The following is a 21205-nucleotide window of genomic DNA, read 5'->3' on the forward strand; positions in this document are numbered from 1 at the left end:
TCCTACTATAGCAGCTTGCGCAGCATCATGTCACCTCAGTAAATCCAGCCTGTTTACACAGTGTGTTCCACTGGAGATGTTTCTTATTGTATTACACTGCGTTTCTATGGTGATATCGCCAGTATCCCTCCCTGTCCACATGGACTTCAAAAAGCACTGCTCTCTTTGATGCTGTTGTGTGTGTGTGTGTGTGTGTGTGTGTGTGTGTATGAATGCTTGTATCTGTGTGTGTTTGTATCAGCTTTTCTTATCAGTGTATGTGTGTATTGTTTGTGTATCATCTTGTCTATGCTTTGTGCTCAGATGTCATGCTGTGAACATATTGAGGCTCACGGAAGATGTTTTATCCGGGTGTTTGCAGTTGGGCTATATATAGCTCCATCACAGGAAGTACAACTGAACTTGCGACTAGGGCTATGGCGGTCATGAAATTTTGTCTGCCGGTTATTGTCATGCAAAATACTCACGTCTCAAGGTAATTGACCGTTAATTAACATACACGTTTAGCATCTCCAGGCCTCCACACATACAAGCCGCTGATGCGGGCCTTTGGAACATCTACATAAAAAAAAGTATAATAAATCAATTTAATATACACCATCACAATAAATCCATTATTTATTTTAGTCAGGTCTAAAGAACATTATGCTATGAAGAAAATGTATTTCAGAAGAACAGTGTAGGAGTTGGCCTACTGTAGGCCTATGTTATCTGTCTGTGCTCCATGCTATAGGCTGTAGGCTTGTTCATTTAGCTGACAACATATGCTTAATATCCCATGACATTATTTTATTTCATATGATTTTATAGTAAGAAGAATATAATTGAACAGCTGAATAAAATAGAAAGGATATTTTTCCCATTACGGAGCGAGTGCGCATATGAAGTGGCTATAATGGCCCATGTTTTCCAAAAAGTTATACTTTTGACTCATCTGTCCATAGAACATTCTTCCAAGAATCTTGATGATCATCCAGGTGCTTTTTGGCAAACTTGAGTCAACTTTTTGGATGACATGGGTCCCATTATGCCTGGCGGAAACCAAACACTGCATTCCACAGTAAGAACCTCATACCAACGGTCAAGCATGGTTGTGGTAGTGTGATGGTTTGGGGATGCTTTGCTGCCTCAGGACCTGGACGAATTCTGCAATGTATCAGAGAATTCTACAGGAGAATGTCAGGCTATCCATCTGTGAGCTGAAGCTGAAGCGCAGCTGGGTCATGCAGCAAGACAATGATCCAAAATAAAATCATGTGTACATGAAAATGGTTACAAAGCGACACATTTGTAGTTTTGGAATGGCCTAGTCAAAGTCCTGACCTAATCCCAATTGAGATGTTGTGGAAGGACTTGAAACAAGCAGTTCATGCTTGAAAACCCACAAATGTTGCTGAGTTAAAGCAGTTCTGCATGCAAGAGTGGGTCAAAATTCATCCACAGCGATGTGAGAGACTGATCAACAACTACAGGAAGCATTTGGTTGCAGTCATTGCAGCTAAAGGGTGGTACAACCAGTTATTGAGTGTAAGGGGTAATTACTTTTTCACACAGGGGAATTGGGTGTTGTATAACTTTGTTAATTAAATAAATAAAATAAGTAACAATTGTTTTTGTTATTTGTTAACTCGGGTTCCCTTTATCTAATATTAGGTTTTGGTTAAAGATCTGATAACATTCAGTAGAGAAAAAATAGAGAGAATCAGAAAGGGGAAAATACTTTTTCACGGCACTGCTGTATGTTCATCATTTCAATATGCGTGGACGTTCCATGTTCCATTTATGTGAGGTTTTAGCAATTGGCTGTATTATTGTGTGTATATAGCTGAAGAGGTGAGAAAAGCATGGTGTTTTGTGATGGTGTAATTTGGATCCATGGTAGGTGTAAGTGTCACCCTGAGAGGAGCAAATTAGGATTTTTCAGCATGGCTGTAAGGAGTTGAGACTAACAAGCATTCCACATACTAGGAGTTATATTAGTTGCTACATTACACGATGTGGCTGAAGGCGAGTGGGGCTCTGTCTAGCATACATTGTGCCCATTAGCTGCAGTCTGATAGAGCGAAGCAGGGAGATTGTACTGTATTTATAACCCTTAAAGCTTTTTTTCCTTAGATAGAGCACACTGAATGACTGTTGATGTCCCATGGAAGTTCTGAGTTTGTCTCCTCCTTGGAGATTGTTACCAACGCAAACCCTAGGAGGCTACTCTGTCTCTGTCTCTCTGTCCGTCTGTCTTTCTGTGCAGTAAAGTTGCGTGTGTATATTCAGTAAAGTTATCTGTGTGTATGTTCAGTAAAGTTATCTGTGTGTTTATGTCTGTGTGTGCACTCCCAGTAAGTGATCAAAGTGGCCATGGCAACCCCCCCTGCATAGACCAATCTACTGGTGGCGATGACATGTGTTGGCGACACTTCTTATCACCAGGGACTCTGAGACGGGGAGAGAAAGAAGGAGGGAGAGTGGGTAGAGTAGCTAGGGAAGGAAGGAAGGAGAGGGAGACCGAGAGGTTCACAGGCAGTGAAAACTTCATTGGTGTTGTCATGCTCCTTCTGTGATTATGATGGCTGTAGCTGGCAGTGGCTCCCTCAAGGTTTGAATAGGATTGGTCTATAGACTGTAGCCCGATTCCATTAAACTCCCTTCAATGTGAAGTACACACTCGCTCACTGACCCTTACAGATTTGAAAGCATTGGATTACCGTGTTTAGGATTCAAAATTGAACCAATCCAATGCTTGCCAATCCTTGAGGGTGAGTAAAGGAGTATACTCATTTCAGGGCGAATTGTGTGTGTGTGTCCTGTAAGGCTTTAACCAGGGCTGTAACCTGAAGTAGCCTATATTCTAACAGTAAGAGCATTGTTGTTGGTAGAGTAAAAGATGCTAGTATAGGGTGAGATGTAGCCTGCTTGGCTAACACTACTGTGACCTCAACTGATCTAATTCATTCTTATACCAAAATGGGACTCTCATTTGGAATATCTTTGTACCTATTTATGGGATGTTCTTTCCAGACGTTAAACCAAACAAGAAACGGTCTCTTCCTATTGTTTTTAACATTAGCCAAGCACTAAAAACCACTGTGTATACTCAGTGGGAGTTACTGTACTTCCATTTCTATTTTCTCCCCAAACTTTAGGTTGGTAAGTGCTTTTTTGAGACTTCCTGGGGAGGTAGTGTGTGTCCGCTGGATGGCCTCCGGTGTAGGATGAGGTTACCCCTAGAGTGAAACACTGATCTTAGGTTAGTTTTACATTCCCTAATGGTTATGGTTATGATCTGGGGAGGGTAAGCTGATCCTAGATCAACTTCTGCATAGAGCACAGTCCCCCTGTGTTCCGTCCATTTTGGAGAGTTCCTCCTCGGAGAGATTAAATAGTGTGCTGGGAGGGATGCAGCATTTCTGTGTTGCTGCTGTGAAAGACGGTGGAGATAACCCTCCTTACTTTAGCCTGCTGCTGGCTGAGGGCCAGACTAACCCAGGCCACCAGGCCTCACTGCTGAGGTATGCATACCATTTCCTCCCAATGTAAGCAGACACACCCCACTTTACAGGCACGCACACACAATTTTGCAGGCATACAAACATTTAAGCTACCACACCCTTAATATATACAGCTCTGGAAAAAATTAAGAGACCACTGCAAAAATATACGTTTCTTTGGTTTGACTATTTATAGGTATGTGTTTGGGTGAAATTAATTTTTTTGTTTTATTCTACAAACTACTAACATTTCTTCCAAATAAAGATATTGTCATTTAGAGCATTTATTTGCAGAAAATGACAACTGGTCAAAATAACAAAAAAAGATGCAGTGTTGTCAGACCTCGAATAATGCAAAGAAAATAAGTTCATGTTCATTTTTAAACAACACAATACTAATGTTTTAACTTAGGAAGAGTTCAGAAATCAATATTTGGTGGAATAAACCTGATTTTCAATCACAGCTTTCATGCGTCTTGGCATGCTCACCACCAGTCTTTCACATTGATGTTGGGTGACTTTATGCCACTCCTGGCTCAAAAATTCAAGCAGCTCGGCTTTGTTTGATGGCTTGTGACCATCCATCTTCCTCTTGATCACATTCCAGAAGTTTTCAATGGGGTTCAGGTCTGGAGATTGGGCTGGCCATGACAGGGTCTTGATCTGGTGGTCCTCCATCCACACCTTGATTGACCTGGCTGTGTGGCATGGTACATTGTCCTGCTGGAAAAACCAATCCTCAGAGTTGGGGAACAATGTCAGAGCAAAAGGAAGCAAGTTTTCTTCCAGGACAACCTTGTATGTGGCTTGATTCATGCGTCCTTCACAAAGACAAATCTGCCCGATTCCAGCCTTGCTGAAGCACCCCCAGATCATCACCGATCCTCCACCAAATTTCACAGTGGGTGCGAGACACTGTGGCTTGTAGGCCTCTCAAGGTCTCCGTCTAACCATTAGACGACCAGGTGTTGGGCAAAGCTGAAAATTGGACTCATCAGAGAAGATGACCTTACTCCAGTCCTCTACGGTCCAATCGTTATGGTCTTTTGCAAACCTCAGCCTGGCTTTTCTTTGCTTCTCATTGATGAAGGGCTTTTTTCTAGCTTTGCACGACTTCAGCCCTGCCCCTAGGAGCCTGTTTCAAACCGTCCTCGCCTTGCACTTCACCCCAGCTTCCGTTTGCCATTCTTTTTGTAGGTCACTTGATGTCATCCTACGGTTGTTGAGTGACATTCGAATGAGTTGGCGGTCATCCCGGTCAGTAGAGAGTCATTTTCGCCCTCTGCCGGTCTGTAGCTTTGTTGTCCCCAATGTCTGCTGCTTGACCTTGTTCTTATGAACCGCCGTCTTTGAAATTCTAAGGATGGAAGCAACCTGACGCTCACTGTATCCCTCTGCCAGTAAAGCCAGAATTGAACCCTTCTTTTCCTCACTCAAAACTTTCCTTTTCAACTCTTTTGGCATGGTCAATAGTTATTTTTTGATTAATATTACTTTTGAGGTACTATTAGCACTGTTTTTGCCATCCAGCTGGTCCTATTGCAAGATGATAGTGATGACCACAGCAGTGGTTTTTATACTTTCCCTTGTTAAATAAGATTTGATTCAGGTGATCACCTAATTCAGTAGAATGAGGTGTGCCTGTGTTGGAATTCAACAGACACTGGAATGGAATGGCTGTCATACATGTAGAGATGCTGATTAAAGAAACATTTGCAGTGGTCTCTTAATTTTTTCCAGAGCTGTATATATTTTTTCATAAGTGCAACGTGACTGCAAGAGACCGGTCGGAATGTCTGACTGAAATATGGGACAAATCAACTTTTCTTTTTTATTATTGGTGTTTGAATTTGTGAAATGCGGGACAAAGGGACAAAATGCAGGACTGTCCCACACAATCCAGGACATTTGGACATCCTAGTAGGGTTGAATAAAGAGAAAACATTACCTTCAAAAATTATTTAATGTATCATTCTTGTGCAATTTATATCTATAGGCTAAATTGAGGTTTATCTTTCATTATTTTGGACCATCTGGCATTAGTTCGTAAGCCTATAAGCTTTAGAGCCTAATTGTACGTGCGCCAAATAGCTTACACACCAAGTGCTTTTGGGAACGGGCAGAAAAAGTGAGAAGGGTGCAACTGCGGCCTGCAATTCGGGGTGTTCCTGCATGTGGGCATTCCTGCATCTGCAGCAACCCCTCTTTATACTTATTGGTCCATTTTTAAGCTATAATTCCAGTACGTAGACAGGGGCGCTCCAGTAGAGTAGATGGCAAGCGAGTTAGCACACAGTGTCGCTCCCGCCTGTTGTGTACCGGAGTAGCTAGTGGAAGGCGGGGGTGACACCGGTAGACAGAAGGGTTTCCGTTATGAAAAGCTGATAAAATAGTGGCTGGCCAAATTGTCCCAAAAAAAACGAACATCCATTGCAAAATAATGTTTTTATTAATTGATGGAAATACAAGTCGATGAGCTCCAACTTCAAAGGCAAATATACTTCATAGGCTAATAAATCCTCAAGCTGTTTGGAAATTAGTGTCGGGTGTGTTTCTATTTTTACTCACACAAAAGACACAAGGTCCTCATAAGGGCAACTTTGGCGAAGATTATGTGATTATCCCCGTTTCCAGTGTGCCAGCCGAGAGGGGATTCTTTCTCCAAAACAGAGTAAAGATGGCCTCGAGAACAAAGTAACGAGGCTGATGCGCATAGCAAGCTGCTCCAAGGAGTTGGACAGTTTTGACTTCCCAACAGCACCGGCTCACTTTGAGCAGGCCAAGGTCCACCGCACATGCAAGTAAATTGGAGGCAAATGATTGTGTTTGTCAGGCCCGCTCCTAGCAGTTCTGCTGCCGCCCTAGGCTAGATTCATTCTATGCCGCCCCTGTGTCATGTATAGTATAAAGATTTGGAGTGGATTGATAGACTAGAGTAACGATGTGTGTCATTCGCAATGGATGCATTTCAGTTGCGCTTATTCAGTAGCACTTGGAAACGAGACATCATTGCCAACTATTCACATCGGAGAGTTACAATGTTGCAATCACTAGGCAGCCAACTGCCTATCACATAAGACACAAGTCACGACCCCACGATAGTTCAATTTACAATAAACATTACATTTATTAACATCATCCATTAGAACTGTAAAAAGAGTCTGATATAATTTGAGCTTTGGAAACAAGTGCTTTCATAAATGTATGGCGCGGGCCACATTTCACAGGAGCATTGTAAAATAAGCTTTCTCTCAATGAACCAGCCTTAACAAATGTTGTTTATTTACATATCGAATTTGATTGTCCAACATCAGTTTAATAATTTCTTCATTTTGTGGCCACCTAGAACAATGAGCCCGATATTTCACTGGATGTTTAAATGTGAAGCATCCTGGTTGGCGTTTCCACTCGCTACCAAATATGGTGATGAGAGGAAGCTGTTTAATCAGCTTCTTGATATGCCTCACCTGTCAGGTGAATGGATTATCTTGGCAAAGGAGAAATGCTCACTAACAGGGATGTCAACAAATTTGTGCACAAAATTTGAGAGAAATAAGCTTTTTGTGCATATGGAACATTTCTGGGATCTTTTATTTTAGCTCATGAAACATGGGACCAACACTTTATATGTTTAATATTTTTTACAGTATATTTCCTTACAACCGGTCAAACTGATGTAATTTGGACATTTTGCACCGAAAATCATTCCCCTTTTTTATTTTCTTGTTATCGCATTTTCTCCCCGGTCCCTAAACGTCTTTGCTCTGCGATTTCCACATTTCGTTGTGTTACAGGCCAAATTTAAAATGGACCAGGAAGGTTTTCCAATACCTCGCAAAGAAGGACACCTATTGGTAGATGGGTAAAAATAAAAAAGCAGACATTGAATATCCCTTTTGAGCATGGGGAAGTTAGTAATTACACTTTGGATGCTGTATTAATACACCCAGACACTACAAAGATACAGGCGTCCTTCCTAACTCAGTTGATGGAGAAGAGTGAAACCACTCAGGGATTTCACCAGAGGCCAATGATAATTTTATAACCAGTTACGGAGTTAAATGGCTGTGATAGGAGAAAACTGAGGATGGATCAACAACATTATAGTTACTCCACAATACTAACCTAAATGACAGAGTGAAAACATGCATCCTGTTTGCAATAAGGCACTAAAGTAATACTGCAAAAAATGTGGCAAATAAATTAACTTTTTGTCCCGAATACAAAGTGTTATGTTTGGGGCAAATCCAACCCAACACATCACGGAGTACCACTCTTCATATTTTCAAGCATGGTGCTGGCTGCATCATGTTATGGGTGTGCTTGTCATAAGCAAGGACTAAGGAGTTTTTTAGGATAAAAAAAAAAAGGAATAGAGCTAAGCACAGGCAAGGTCCTAGAGGAAACCATGGTTCAGTCTGCTTTCCATCAGACACTGGGAGACACATCCACCTTTCATCAGGACAAAAAACTAAAATGCAAGGTAACTGGAGGTACTTACCAAGAGTGGCCTAGTTACAGTTTTGACTTAAATCGTCTTAGAAGTCTATGGCAAGACATGAAAATGGCTGTCTAACAATGATCAACAACCAACTTGACAGAGCTTGAAGAATTTAAAAAAGAATAATGGCCAAATATTGTGCAATCCAGGTTTGCAAATCTCTGAAGAGACTTACCCAGAGAGACTCAGCTGTAATCGCTTCCAAAGGTGATTCTAACATGTAGTGACTCGGGGTTAAATACTTATCTAATCAAAATATATTAGCGTTTTATTTTTAATTAATCAAGTTTTTTTTTTTTTTATTCCACTTTGACAATAAAGAGTATTTTGTGTAGATCGTTGACAAAAAATGACAAATCTATTTTAATCGCACTTTGTAACACAAGAAAATATAGAAAAGTCAAGGTGTGTGAAGGCATACTTTATGAAGGCACTGCACATCTGTCCATGTCGCTACATCTCAGCAAAGGCTGGGGTTCACATAAATAAAGGCTCATGTCAACATTCTCACCTCCATCATCCAACCATATACATTCTGGTGCTGAAATGGTTGGACAACTGCTGCTCAACGTGACCAAATTAGAACTCATATTCCTTCAGTTCCATAACTGTGGAATCACCAGGCGTGATTGCAGGATTGTGTGTTTATGAACAAATATGGTGTGGAGTTGTTGTGTTGACAGACACATCTTTATTGTGTTTAAGTTGCAGACTAATCTAATCTTCATCATGTGACAAACCTAGTGACCCATTGTTTTCATCATCTCACCTTGTTCAGTTTTCCCTTAAGCACATAGGACCTCTGCTCAGTGAATGGTCTGTGCTGTGTAGATCTTTCTGTAGCAGTTATGAATGTTCTGAAAAGTTGTAGTTGTTGCTTGAGATGACTCATCCATTCCTCTCGTGAACACAGTTATAATGTCCACCTTTGTTGCATATATAAAGCTAGCTCCGTTCCACAATGATCTCTCTCAAAACCTTCTCATTACCGTCTCCTCAGGAGTAACCGTCCTCGAAGAAGTCAGGACAAACTCTGTTTCTAAGATAATTGACAGTGAACAAGATTGGAATGTTTTTGTTCCACCTGAGAAGGAACAGAACCTTCTCTTTGTGTGTTTTATAGAAGCTATTTTGTTGGTGAATAACAGAATGTGAGAGCATGTGGAAGACATTAGAGGGATCTCTCCTGCTGGACAGAGGCTGGTTTTGTCATCTGTTTGTTTTGCTCCTCCCTTTATCCTCCCTTCATCCTGCTTTCTTCGTGGTCACAGCTAAAGTTGCGTAGATGGATGTGTACTGGGTCATTAAACAGCTCTATACTTCACAGGCTCAAACCAGATGTTGAAAATACAAGGCCTAGCTACCAGGTGTGGTGTGGATATGTCTTCAGCATATTGATCTTACCTGTCAATGAGGTAAAGGAGAGGTTAGGCAAGGGAAGGAAGCTGTTGAAGAGCATCGAGACTCCGCCATTGTCTGGGACATGCAATAAAGCTGAGAGGTTGCTTCCTCTATAAACTGTGAAACAGGATAAGAACAGAGGATAGACCCAGACCTCTGAGGTTGTCTGGATTAGAGATGGTTCTGGCTATTGAGTCTCTCCACCAGGCCAGACAGGCCTCCCTATTCCTGGCGGCAGGCCTTTGATAGCTCTCGCTCTCTCTGTTGCTCTCTCTGTTGCTCTCTCTGTTGCTCTCTCTGTTGCTCTCTCTGTTGCTGTCTCTGTTGCTCTCTCTGTTGCTCTCTCTGTTGCTCTCTCTGTTGCTGTCTCTGTTGCTGTCTCTGTTGCTCTCTCTGTTGCTGTCTCTGTTGCTGTCTCTGTTGCTGTCTCTTTCTGTCGCTCTATCTTTCTGGGTCTCTGTCTCTCTGTGTTTGTGTAAGGCCATGTTCTGAGGACACAGTGTGTGTCGCTGTTGTTTCTGGGTCTCTGTCTCTCTGTGTTTGTGTAAGGCCATGTTCTGAGGACACAGTGTGTGTCGCTGTTTTTCCTTTCAGCTTTCAAGACAGAGGCAGCACGTCTGAGCTCTGTTGTTTTGTTGCCTTTATTGGTTTAATTTGAATGTTTTGATGTTTGCCGCCCTGAATGTTGCTTCAGGGTCCTTTGTGCCTCGCCAAGGGGGGGAAATCTTGGGGAAATACTAGGCTACTTAGTGGGGGCGTCCAATCTCTGAATTATTCTGTACTCTCAAGGGCTGTGCTTGCTTGCCATATTGTCTTGTGGTTTAGCTAGCTCCACTTTGGTCTCCATTAGGAGTCCATGACTGTGAGCTCATGAGTTGACAATCAGTGGGTCATAGTCCTGTTCTGTGATGCGTAGACAGTATATTCTGCTAATACCAGCCAGCTAAAACCAGGAATGTCAACAACGTTTCGAATCATTAACTGCCGCAGTTTACCAGGTCGCCCTCAGAGCGATCTCCCCGCCCCTTTTCCCGGAGTCCGAATGGGAATTCTGAGAAGGAGCGTCCACAGAATTCCCTGATGTCTCCCACAGCTGGCTGACAGAGGAGGAGGAGGGAGGGAATTAGCTACTTGTTTTGTGGTAGTTGAGATGTATTTCTCAGTCGGTCCGACTGCCCTGTGGTATCCTGCATTCCTCTGCCATTTCACTCCATTTCGACTCTGGTGGATGTGTTTTATCAGCCCCATCGATAGAGACGGAACATCTGTTTTGGACACACCCATGTGCACGCGCACACACACAAGCTACACACATTTCAAAGGGCCGCTCTGTACAGAGCATTGCGCTCTAAGGGAATAGATCAGAGCTCCTCCCTCCATCTTCACTTTCCTCTTTCTCGCTCTCTTTCTCTCCCGACACCACTTTCTCTTATTTGTTTGTCTGAACCTGTTTTGGACTGTATGGTGTAAACCATATCCTAGAGAAAAGGGGGCAGAAACAGCTGTTAGCTTGAGGAGAGCTTGGAGGGAGGGAGGGATGATTGAGAGGGGAGTTGATGGAGTCCACTCCTCTCTCTTTCTTTTCCCACTCCACTGCTCTGGCTAGCCTTATTTGGTCACTTTGCTGCTGCAACGACTGGAGAGAGGGAGAGGGAGAGAGAGAGATCTACTTTGCAACACTTATGTAGTCTCCATATTAACTATTCAGCTGCTAGATCAATTTAATGAACGTGTTTGGGGTTTTCATTCTATATACACATACAGTGGGGAAAAAAAGTATTTAGTCAGCCACCAATTGTGCAAGTTCTCCCACTTAAAAAGATGAGAGAGGCCTGTAATTTTCATCATAGGTACACGTCAACTATGACAGACAAATTGAGGAAAAAAATCCAGAAAATCCCATTGTAGGATTTTAATGAATTTATTTGCAAATTATGGTGGAAAATAAGTATTTGGTCACCTACAAACAAGCAAGATTTCTGGCTCTCACAGACCTGTAACAACTTCTTTCAGAGGCTCCTCTGTCCTCCACTCGTTACCTGTATTAATGGCACCTGTTTGAACTTGTTATCAGATAAAATACACCTGTCCACAACCTCAAACAGTCACACTCCAAACTTCACAATGGCCAAGACCAAAGAGCTGTCAAAGGACACCAAAAACTAAATTGTAGACCTGCACCAGGCTGGGAAGACTGAATCTGCGATAGGTAAGCAGCTTGGTTTGAAGAAATCAACTGTGGGAGCAATTATTAGGAAATGGAAGACATACAAGACCACTGATAATCTCCCTCGATCTGGGGCTCCACGCAAGATCTCACCCCGTGGGGTCAAAATGATCACAAGAACGGTGAGCAAAATCCCAGAACCACACGGGGGGACCTAGTGAATGACCTGCAGAGAGCTGGGACCAAAGTAACAAAGCCAACCATCAGTAACACACTACGCCGCCAGGGACTCAAATCCTGCAGTGCGAGACGTGTCCCCCTGCTTAAGCCAGTACATGTCCAGGCCCGTCTGAAGTGCATTTGGATGATCCAGAAGAGGATTGGGAGAATGTCATATGGTCAGATGAAACCAAAATATAACTTTTTGGTAAAAACTCAACTCGTCATGTTTGGAGGACAAAGAATGCTGAGTTGCATCCAAAGAACACCATACCTACTGTGAAGCATGGGGTTGGAAACATCATGCTTTGGGGCTGTTTTTCTGCAAAGGGACCAGGACGACTGATCCGTGTAAAGGAAAGAATGAATGGGGCCATGTATCGTGAGATTTTGAGTGAAACCCTCCTTCCATCAGCAAGGGCATTGAAGATGAAACGTGGCTGGGTCTTTCAGCATGACAATGATCCCAAACACACCGCCCCGGGCAACGAAGGAGTGGCTTCGTAAGAAGCATTTCAAGGTCCTGGAGTGGCCTAGCCAGTCTCCAGATCTCAACCCCATAGAAAATCTTTGGAGGGAGTTGAAAGTCTGTGTTGCCCAGCGACAGCCCCAAAACATCACTGCTCTAGAGGAGATCTGCATGGAGGAATGGGCCAAAATACCAGCAACAGTGTGTGAAAACCTTGTGAAGACTTACAGAAAACGTTTGACCTGTGTCATTGCCAACAAAGTGTATATAACAAAGTATTGAGAAACTTTTGTTATTGACCAAATACTTATTTTCCACCATCATATGCCAATAAATTCATTAAAAATCCTACAATGTGATTTTCTGGAATTTTTTTTCTCATTTTGTCTGTCATAGTTGACGTGTACCTATGATGAAAATTACAGGCCTCTCTCATCTTTTTAAGTGGGAGAACTTGCACAATTGGTGGCTGACTAAATACTTTTTTTCCCCACTGTATGAAGTGTGATTTTGGCACTGACCATCTCCAGTATGCAAGGCATTTTAATGGGCTGGTTATAATACCCCTCTCTAGCCAAAATGATTGACATACTAAGTACTTGTGTGTGTTGGTCTCATCAGTGGAGCCTTTTGTCACTGAAACAGTACAGTATGTGTGAACAACTCGTACGTTAGATATGCCAGAAGTGAAACTCTGCTCGGTTGGGTTAACTGAGACACATGCAAATCTGAGGAGCTGTTTCTCAGTCTGCTTCCTATTGTGGCTATGAAAATGACTGGTAGAATCACAATACTATCAGGACTGGTCTGTTGTATGGCATTATGTACAGTGACTGTCATATATCTCAGCCTGTCATATCTCAACATACTGAAAAATATATATTAAAAAAAATAAGATGTTGATTCAATGTATAATTGTAAGGCAGCCAGCTGCAATAGGTTTGAGTTTGCTCAACATTTTAACACAAACTTGTTGTTTTGAGTTTGCTGAAGAAACTCACAATCGTATTAAGACTGGTTGCCTTACAATTGTACGTTGAATCAACATATACTTTTTAACAGTGCTACGGTACTGTACAGTACCCACTGTATACAATCATACCCCCGGCTTTTCAGTAGAAATTGTCTCACAGACAGACAGACACTTACACACACTCTGTTACATTCTGATTTCCCTATCCCCTTTCCCCCCTCACTAATGTTCCCCCAGTGGCCTGTCTCATGTCACGTCCTCCCCTCTTTCATCTGAGCTCATGAGACTTACTTATCTGGATATGAACCTGATGCAAACCATCTGTAAGTGTGTGCGTGCACACACGTGTGTTTTAGCATGTACCCCTGGGAGAAGGATGATGCAATTATGTGTGCTTCAATGAGCATGTCACTAAGCACTGTGAATTTATTTACACTGATCAATTGAAGGTTGTCCTAAGTTATTGTTTCAGCAACTTCAATATAGATGCATTGACAACACCTCAATCTTAACCATCCTTCACCTCTTTAACTGTTATTCATCGTCTTACTGTCTCTCTGTCCAGATTGTCTGTTCAGGTTGTGTCCTATGAACCGGTACTCTGCTCAGAAACAGTTCTGGAAGGCAGCCAAGCCCGGAGGAAACAGCACCACAGACACGGTCCTCCTCAACAAACTACACGTGAGTGACTCCCCCACCCTCACCCATCTCTAACTGTCTTACCATGATATTACTGTATTAAATGATTTATTATATAAATTAATCAGTGGTATAATGATCCGAGGTACGAGCTCATCCACATCTGAAGAGATACAATAGATGAGCCCTCTTAGATAACTAAACTAGCACTACTTCTAAAATCCAATACAACTACATTAGTAAAGCACTTACACTCATGTTTTTTTCCTTGACTGTTGTAATCCCTTGTTCAAGTGTGAAATACTACATCCTGCAGTTCCCTTTAACAACATGTATGGTTTGAGGAGCTCTCTTAAAGGGGTTAGGTTTTCTGTCCCCACACTAGTTTGAGGGTGTTCTTAGGGGGGTATATATTTGCTGAGGTAGAGGTAATGTTCAGGTCCTTTTATAGACATTTCTGAAGCATACTGTAGTTTCAGTGCTACCACCGTCCCACCTTTCTTCTTTCTCTCTCTCTCTCTCAGCTCTCTCCCTTATTCTTTCTCCCCTTCTCTCACTCCCGCCCTGTTCTGATACAATACCATTTAAAGCCTTCTGGTATCTGACTACAGAGTCATACAATGATAGATTCAGATCTATCCTGTGTTACCATGGTGATGAGGCCAGTTTTAGGTTCTAGCCCTTCAGTTGAAGCTTGCAGGCGTGTTTGCTGTTAACTGCACTTGCCGTTGCTACATTCATTTTATTAGAGATTTCTGTCATAGAAAGTAGTCCCTCCTACTCAAGTCCATGTGGATAATTATTTGTGGATACATTTGTGCAAAAGCAGTAGCAATGTTGCTCGTAGCAATAGTAATGGTCTCTAACTCACTCCTCTTTCCCTCACTTGTGTAGCATGCAGCGGATTTGGAAAAGAAGCAAAACGATTCAGAAAATAAAAAGTTGCTCGGAACGGTGATTCAGTATGGGAACGTCATTCAGGTGTGTGGGTGTATACATATTCATTGTCTGGAAGAACAATGATTGGCTTGTATCCACAGCTAAAAGTTATTTCATCAATGAAGCCAATCTATGCCATAATGAGTCTCATACCCCACATATTTCTATTGGGTTTTAGCGTCACACAGTTTACTTGGCTTCCCATCCAATATATTTTGCTGGTTCCAAACTTGGAGAGATTGAGAGCCCTGGAGGCATCCATGCGGATTCTGTTTGTTTATAAATAGAACAGTGATGTGGGAGGATCTAGATAGTGTTTTTCTAGCTTCAGAATTGAGCTTATTCTTTTCTAAGTCATAACCTTTCAGTTAAAGTCTGCTCTGTTTATGTGGAGACTAAAACGTACTGCATACCCATAAGGGCAGAGAAATGCCATACAACACAATAATAAACCCTATGAAGAAGATGAAGTGCACAAGCAACACTTTTCAGTATGTTTGTATCACACAAATGACAGACAGCTGAGTTATTGTATCGTATCTTATAAGATTGTATCGCATCATATTGTATCATCCCATATGTTTGCTGTATTCCCCCAGCTCCTCCATCTGAAGAGTAACAAGTACCTGACTGTGAACAAGCGTCTACCTGCGCTGCTGGAGAAGAATGCCATGAGAGTGATGCTGGACACGGCTGGGAACGAAGGATCCTGGTTCTACATTCAACCCTTCTACAAGTTGCGCTCCATAGGAGACAGTGTGAGTTCTATGTATATGGTTCTCCAAGCTGCGCTCCACAGGAGACTGTGTGAGTTATATCTATATGGTTCTCCAAGCTGCGCTCCACATGAGACTGTGAGTTATATCTATATGGTTCTCCAAGCTTCGCACCATAGGAGACCGTGTGAGTTATATCTACATGGTTCTCCAAGCTGCACTCCATAGGAGACTGTGAGTTATATCTATATGGTTCTCCAAGCTTCGCACCATAGATGCTGTAAAGAGGTCAATGGAACGCAGAAGTGGGGGATGGAAGGAGGACGCCGGATTGGGGCACATTCAACAAATCTGATCTAACAAAGAGGATATTTGTCAAATCAGTCATGATTTATGTATTGTAACAGGCCCACAAATATAGATACTAAAGTCCAATTTTGATTTATTTGTCTGTTTTCGCTGCATAACATTTAGAAGTTTTCCCTTTTCAGGTTTAGAAGTGACTGCTAAATGCTAAGTCCCGTTCTTATAAACTGATTGAATAGCTAGCATAAATAATAATAATATGCCATTTAGCAGACGCTTTTATCTAAAGCGACTTACAGTCATGTGTGCATACATTTTTATAAAGAAATCGGTGGAGGTAGTCAGTCATTTTTAACTGTAATGCAGATGATTGGTGATGATGACATGAACATGTATTGGGGTTGACATCCATACAAGCCTTATACTCAGATTCTTCCTCAACATAGTGTGAAATACACAAATAAATAATAGCCTAAATGTAGGCACATATTACTGGGGGGCAATGAGGCGACTCAGGATCTTTCCCCCACGTGTTTCCATGGCATTTCCATTGTTTTGGTTGAGTTCGATTTACTTCTTTACCGCATGTATAGGAGACCTTCACAGGAGACTGTGTGAGTTACACCTATGGCAATGATCATGCATACTATATAGGATCGCTTGAATCACAGCTACTGGAAACATGAACAATCAGTCAGACTGAGTGATTGAAATGTGTAAGGCAATCTAATATGCTCACAGATATACCTTCCTACTTGCCAAAACCCCCGCAGCTTGCAAAACCCTATGGTAAAACGTTTGCGGAGTGGCGCAGCACATCTACACTATATATACAAAAGTATTTGGACACCCCTTCAAATTAGTAGATTTGGCTATTTCAGACACACCTGTTGCTGACAGGTGTATAACATCGAGCACACAGCCATGCAATCTCCATAGACAAACATTGGCAGTAGAATGGCCTTACTGAAGTGACTTTCAATGTGACAACGTCATAGGATGCCACCTTTCCAACAAGTCGGTTCGTCAAATTTCTGCCCTGCTAGAGCTGCCCAAGTTAACTGTAAGTGCTGTTATTGTGAAGTGGAAACGTCTAGGAGCAACAACGGCTTATCCGCGAAGTGGAAGGCCACAAAAGCTCACAGAACGGGACCGCCGAGTGCTGAAGCGTGTAGCGTGTAAAAATGTTCTGTCCTCGGTTGCAACACTCACTGCCGAGTTCCAAACTTCCTCTGGAAGCAACGTCAGCACAATAACTGTTCATCGGGAGCTTCATGAAATGGGTTTCCATGGCCGAGCAGCCGCGCACAAGCCTAAGATCACCATGCGCAATGTCAAGCGTCGGCTGGAGTGGTGTAAAGCTCGCTGCCGTTGGACTCTGGAGCAGTGGAAACACGTTCTCTGGAGTGATGAATCACACTTCACCGTCTGGCTGTCCGACGGACGAATCTGGGTTTGGCAGATGCCAGGAGAACGCTACCTGCCCAAACGCATAGTGCCAACTGTAAAGTTTGGTGGAGGAGGAATAATGGTCTGGGGCTGTTTTTCATGGTTCGGGCTAGGCCCCTTAGTTCCAGTGAAGGGAAATCTTAACGCTACAGCATACAATGACATTCTAGACGATTCTGTGCTTCCAAATTTGTGGCAACAGTTTGGGGAAGGCCCTTTCCTGTTTCAGCATGACAATGCCCCCATGCACAATGCGAGGTCCATACAGAAATGGTTTGTCGAGATCGGTGTGGAAGCACTTGCCAGTCCTGCACAGAACCCTCACCTCAACCCCATCGAACACCTTTGGGATGAATTGAAACGCTGACTGTGAGCCAGGCCTAAGCGTCCAACATCAGTGCCCGACCTCACTAATGTGCTTGTGGCTAAATGGAAGCAAGTCCCCGCAGCAATGTTCCAACATCTAGTGGAAAGCCTTCCCAGAAGAGTGGAGGCTGTTAAAGCAGCAACGGGGGGACCAACTCCATATTAAAGCCCATGATTTTGTAATGAGATGTTCGACAAGTGGTCATGAAGTGTATGTTAGTTTGGGGTCAGTCAACCGATCAAAACTGTGGAATCAAATAAAGGCAGGAGAAACAGGTTTTCTGACCAATATGACGGCTGTGTATGTGCCGGAAAACACCACACTTTTTACTTTGCTAGTAATTAAATAAATATACATGTTTTCTGAATGATCCAAACAACTAACTAGGTATTCATTTTGTAGCTTAAGTAGCTATATTTACAAATGTGTTTACCAGTTAGCTAGCTTGCCAGTTAGCTAGCTTGCCAGTTAGCTAGCTTGCAAGTTAGCTAGTGATTTAGGCTAGCTAAATTTAGCTAGCTAGCTATCGTTGCTAGCTAGGTAACTGGCTAACTGGCTAAAAGCACTAAATATTGCATCTAACTAGCTAGCTAGTACACTTGTTGCTGATATTAAATAATTGCTGGTGAGTGTTGGTTTTATCTTTGGGTATTTAAACTAAGCTTTGTGAGCTAGCTAGCTTCAGCCTATTTTCCACTCTGCTTTTCTGGTGAGTTCTCCCGCACTGCGTCTAGCATCTTTTTGGTGATAAGTAGAAGCTAGCTCGCACGTCAGTCGATCATGTGTGTTCCAGCAAGTTGTGCTATCGGTGTGTGCAGCATAGTAGTCTCTCTCAGTGGATTAAAGCAGCAGAGGCCAGGAGTCATTCTATAACCACAACAGCACAAATGGCTGTATCACCTCAGGCCAAGTCAGTGTTTAGGCTGGGACAGGACCAGGGGTCAGGCCCAGGTCAGGTGTTTTGGGGTCGGCTTTCCCCTCTAATCCTCTGTGATGAGGGCCAGAACAGATCTATCTCTGGACTGACTGGGCTTATAGTGGCACCATGCTGGAGCCTTGTGCTTTAAAGAGCAACTGAAGGCAATAAACAGCTTCTCTGGTAGAACACAGCATGTGGCATTGGTATTATTCAAAAAAAACAAAAAGTGTAATCATCAATTCAGAGCGCAGCTTCACGCGACCCGATCCTGATGCCCACGGGACCATCAGTAAATTACACAATGTACATGGGACAATATTTTAAAATGTCAATAGCTCCAAATTTCAATGACTTAAAAACCTAAAAACAACTATAAATTATAGAGATTCATGTACAGATATTGAAAGCATTTAATGAGACAACTAAAACATGTGCAACATCTAAAAATTGTCCCATTTACATTCTGTAATTTATTGACGGTTCCTAACTAGCTCCACATATAGGCTATCCAAAGTCAAACCAACTTTGCCACGGTCGCACACCGGCCGGCTGAAGATAATTGGCTAAATAAGTTGGCTAGCTAGTTTAGGCAACTTCCAGACACAAGACCTGGTTAGACTGTTTCAAGTTATCTAGAAGGGTGAGTGACTGTAACTGTGTACTGTTTTGACAGATAAAGTACAAACGCTTCCCATGTTCGAAACACACACACACACACACACACACACACACACACACACACACACACACACACACACACACACACACACACACACAAGGGACACGCACATCAAAGCAAGCCTGTCACATTTCCTAATGAGGAGAATTGAAACCGAGGCTGAATCAGGAAGTTCAGCCCCGCCTTTTAAGGACAGGTCTCTAGAGCTGTTCGCATGATCCTAAATCTCCTGGCTCTCCCTGCCAAGATCTTGAGGTAAGTAGGAGCCCCAGGACAGGGTGACCTAAGGTGGAGCCATGACTGTTGTTCTAGTACTACATCTAAGTAATAGCCCCTCTGGATGAGTGATTTAGTTTGAGATTCAGAGCTTCACATACTATCCTGTATTTGACTGTGGACAGACACATTAAAATGAGTTTTGTTCATGTTTCATTGCCCCTAGCAGCTGACGTGCACACGTGTAATGCATGCATACTAAATTGTAATGTGTGTTTCATTCCAGGTGGTGATAGGGGACAAGGTGGTCCTGAACCCAGTGAATGCTGGCCAGCCCCTTCATGCCAGCACCCATCAACTAGTGGACAACCCAGGATGTAATGAGGTTAGACCCTCACGCTGTCTGCAGCACCTCTCCTCTGTGTTTTATTTATTGCTGTGTGGAAGTGATATTGTATGTACAGTATTTATATGAGTGTGAACTGGTATTGGCCCCCTCCTACCATTTCAAACGTTACAGCATTGTGCCATGGTCCTCGACATTTGCATAAATTATGTATAGGATTTGCATTTAGCTCTAGCCTGCAGCTCATTCTGTGAGAATGGTGTGCTGCTTTATAGTTATAGAGTACCAGTGAGGGAGTTCTATTAACCTGAGCCGCGGTGCACCGGTCTATGGCCCATAATGTGAAGAGGGAGGAGTGCCCTTCTCAAATCAAACAGTAATCTGTGCCGCTCGGTCATGTTGTCAACAAAGCAGCATGGTGCATCGTCCAGAAACATACAACAACTCTTTTCCATAAAATATACAGTACCAGTGAAAAGTTTGGACACATCTACTCATTCAAGGGTCTTTCTTTATTTTTAAAAATTTTTACTTTGTGAAATAAAGTCAAAACTATGAAATAACACATATGGAATCATGTAGTAACCAAAAAATGTTATGTTATATTTTAGATTCTTCAAAGTAGCCACCCTTTGCCTTGATGACAGCTTTGCGCACTCTTTCCATTCTCTTAACCAGCTTCATGAGGAATGCTTTGCCAACACTCTTGAAGGAGTGCCCACATATGCTCCCGAGTGGCGCAGTGGTCTGTGCCACTAGAGATCCTGGTTTGAATCCAGGCTCTGTCGTAGCCGGCCGCGACCGGGAGACCCATGGGGCGGCCCACAATTGGCCCAGCGTCATCCAGGGTAGGGGAGTGAATGGCCGGCAGGGATGTAGCTCAGTTGGTAGAGCATGGCGTTTGCAACGCCAGGGTTGTGAGTTCGATTCCAGTATGAAAAAAATAAAACAATAATAATAATGTATGCACTCACTAACTGTAAATCGCTCTGGATAAGAGCGTCTGCTAAATGACTAAAATGTAAATATGCTGAGCACTTGTTGGCTGCTTTTCCTTCACTCTGCGGTCCAACTCATCCCAAACCATCTCAATTGGGTTGAGGTTGGGTGATAGTGGAGGCCAGATCATCTGATGCAGCACTCCATCCCTCTCCGTCTTGGTCAAATAGCCCTCACACAGCCTGGAGGTGTGTTTTAGGTCATTGTGCTGTTGAAAAACAAACGATGGTCCCACTAAGCCCAAACCAGATGGGATGGCGTATCGCTGCAGAATGCTGTGGTAGCCATGCTGGTTAACTGTGCCTTGAATTCTAAATAAATCACCGACAGTGTCACCAGCAAAGCACCCCCACACCATCACACCTCCTCCTCCATGCTTCATGGTGGGAACCACACATGCGGAGATCATCCGTTC

The 21205-nt window shown here is 42.9% G+C and overlaps 1 protein-coding gene across 4 annotated transcripts in view; it reads left to right on the forward strand.

Annotated features, from left to right (window-relative positions):
• The window catches only part of LOC121577563 (inositol 1,4,5-trisphosphate receptor type 1), a 157511-nt gene that overhangs the window by 6479 nt on the left and 129827 nt on the right, over window positions 1-21205 (forward strand). For all 4 annotated transcript variants that reach the window (XR_006002656.1, XM_041891269.1, XM_041891270.1 and 1 more), the window contains exons 4-7: window positions 13781-13896; window positions 14749-14835; window positions 15393-15551; window positions 19732-19830. Coding sequence is in view for 3 of the 4 variants with exons in the window: in XM_041891269.1 (XP_041747203.1) it covers window positions 13781-13896; window positions 14749-14835; window positions 15393-15551; window positions 19732-19830 (461 nt within the window). In the remaining variant the exon portion in view is untranslated. The remainder of the gene's footprint in view (window positions 1-13780; window positions 13897-14748; window positions 14836-15392; window positions 15552-19731; window positions 19831-21205) is intronic.

This window comes from Coregonus clupeaformis, chromosome 12, assembly GCF_020615455.1.
Source record: "Coregonus clupeaformis isolate EN_2021a chromosome 12, ASM2061545v1, whole genome shotgun sequence".
Classification (NCBI taxonomy): domain Eukaryota; kingdom Metazoa; phylum Chordata; class Actinopteri; order Salmoniformes; family Salmonidae; genus Coregonus; species Coregonus clupeaformis.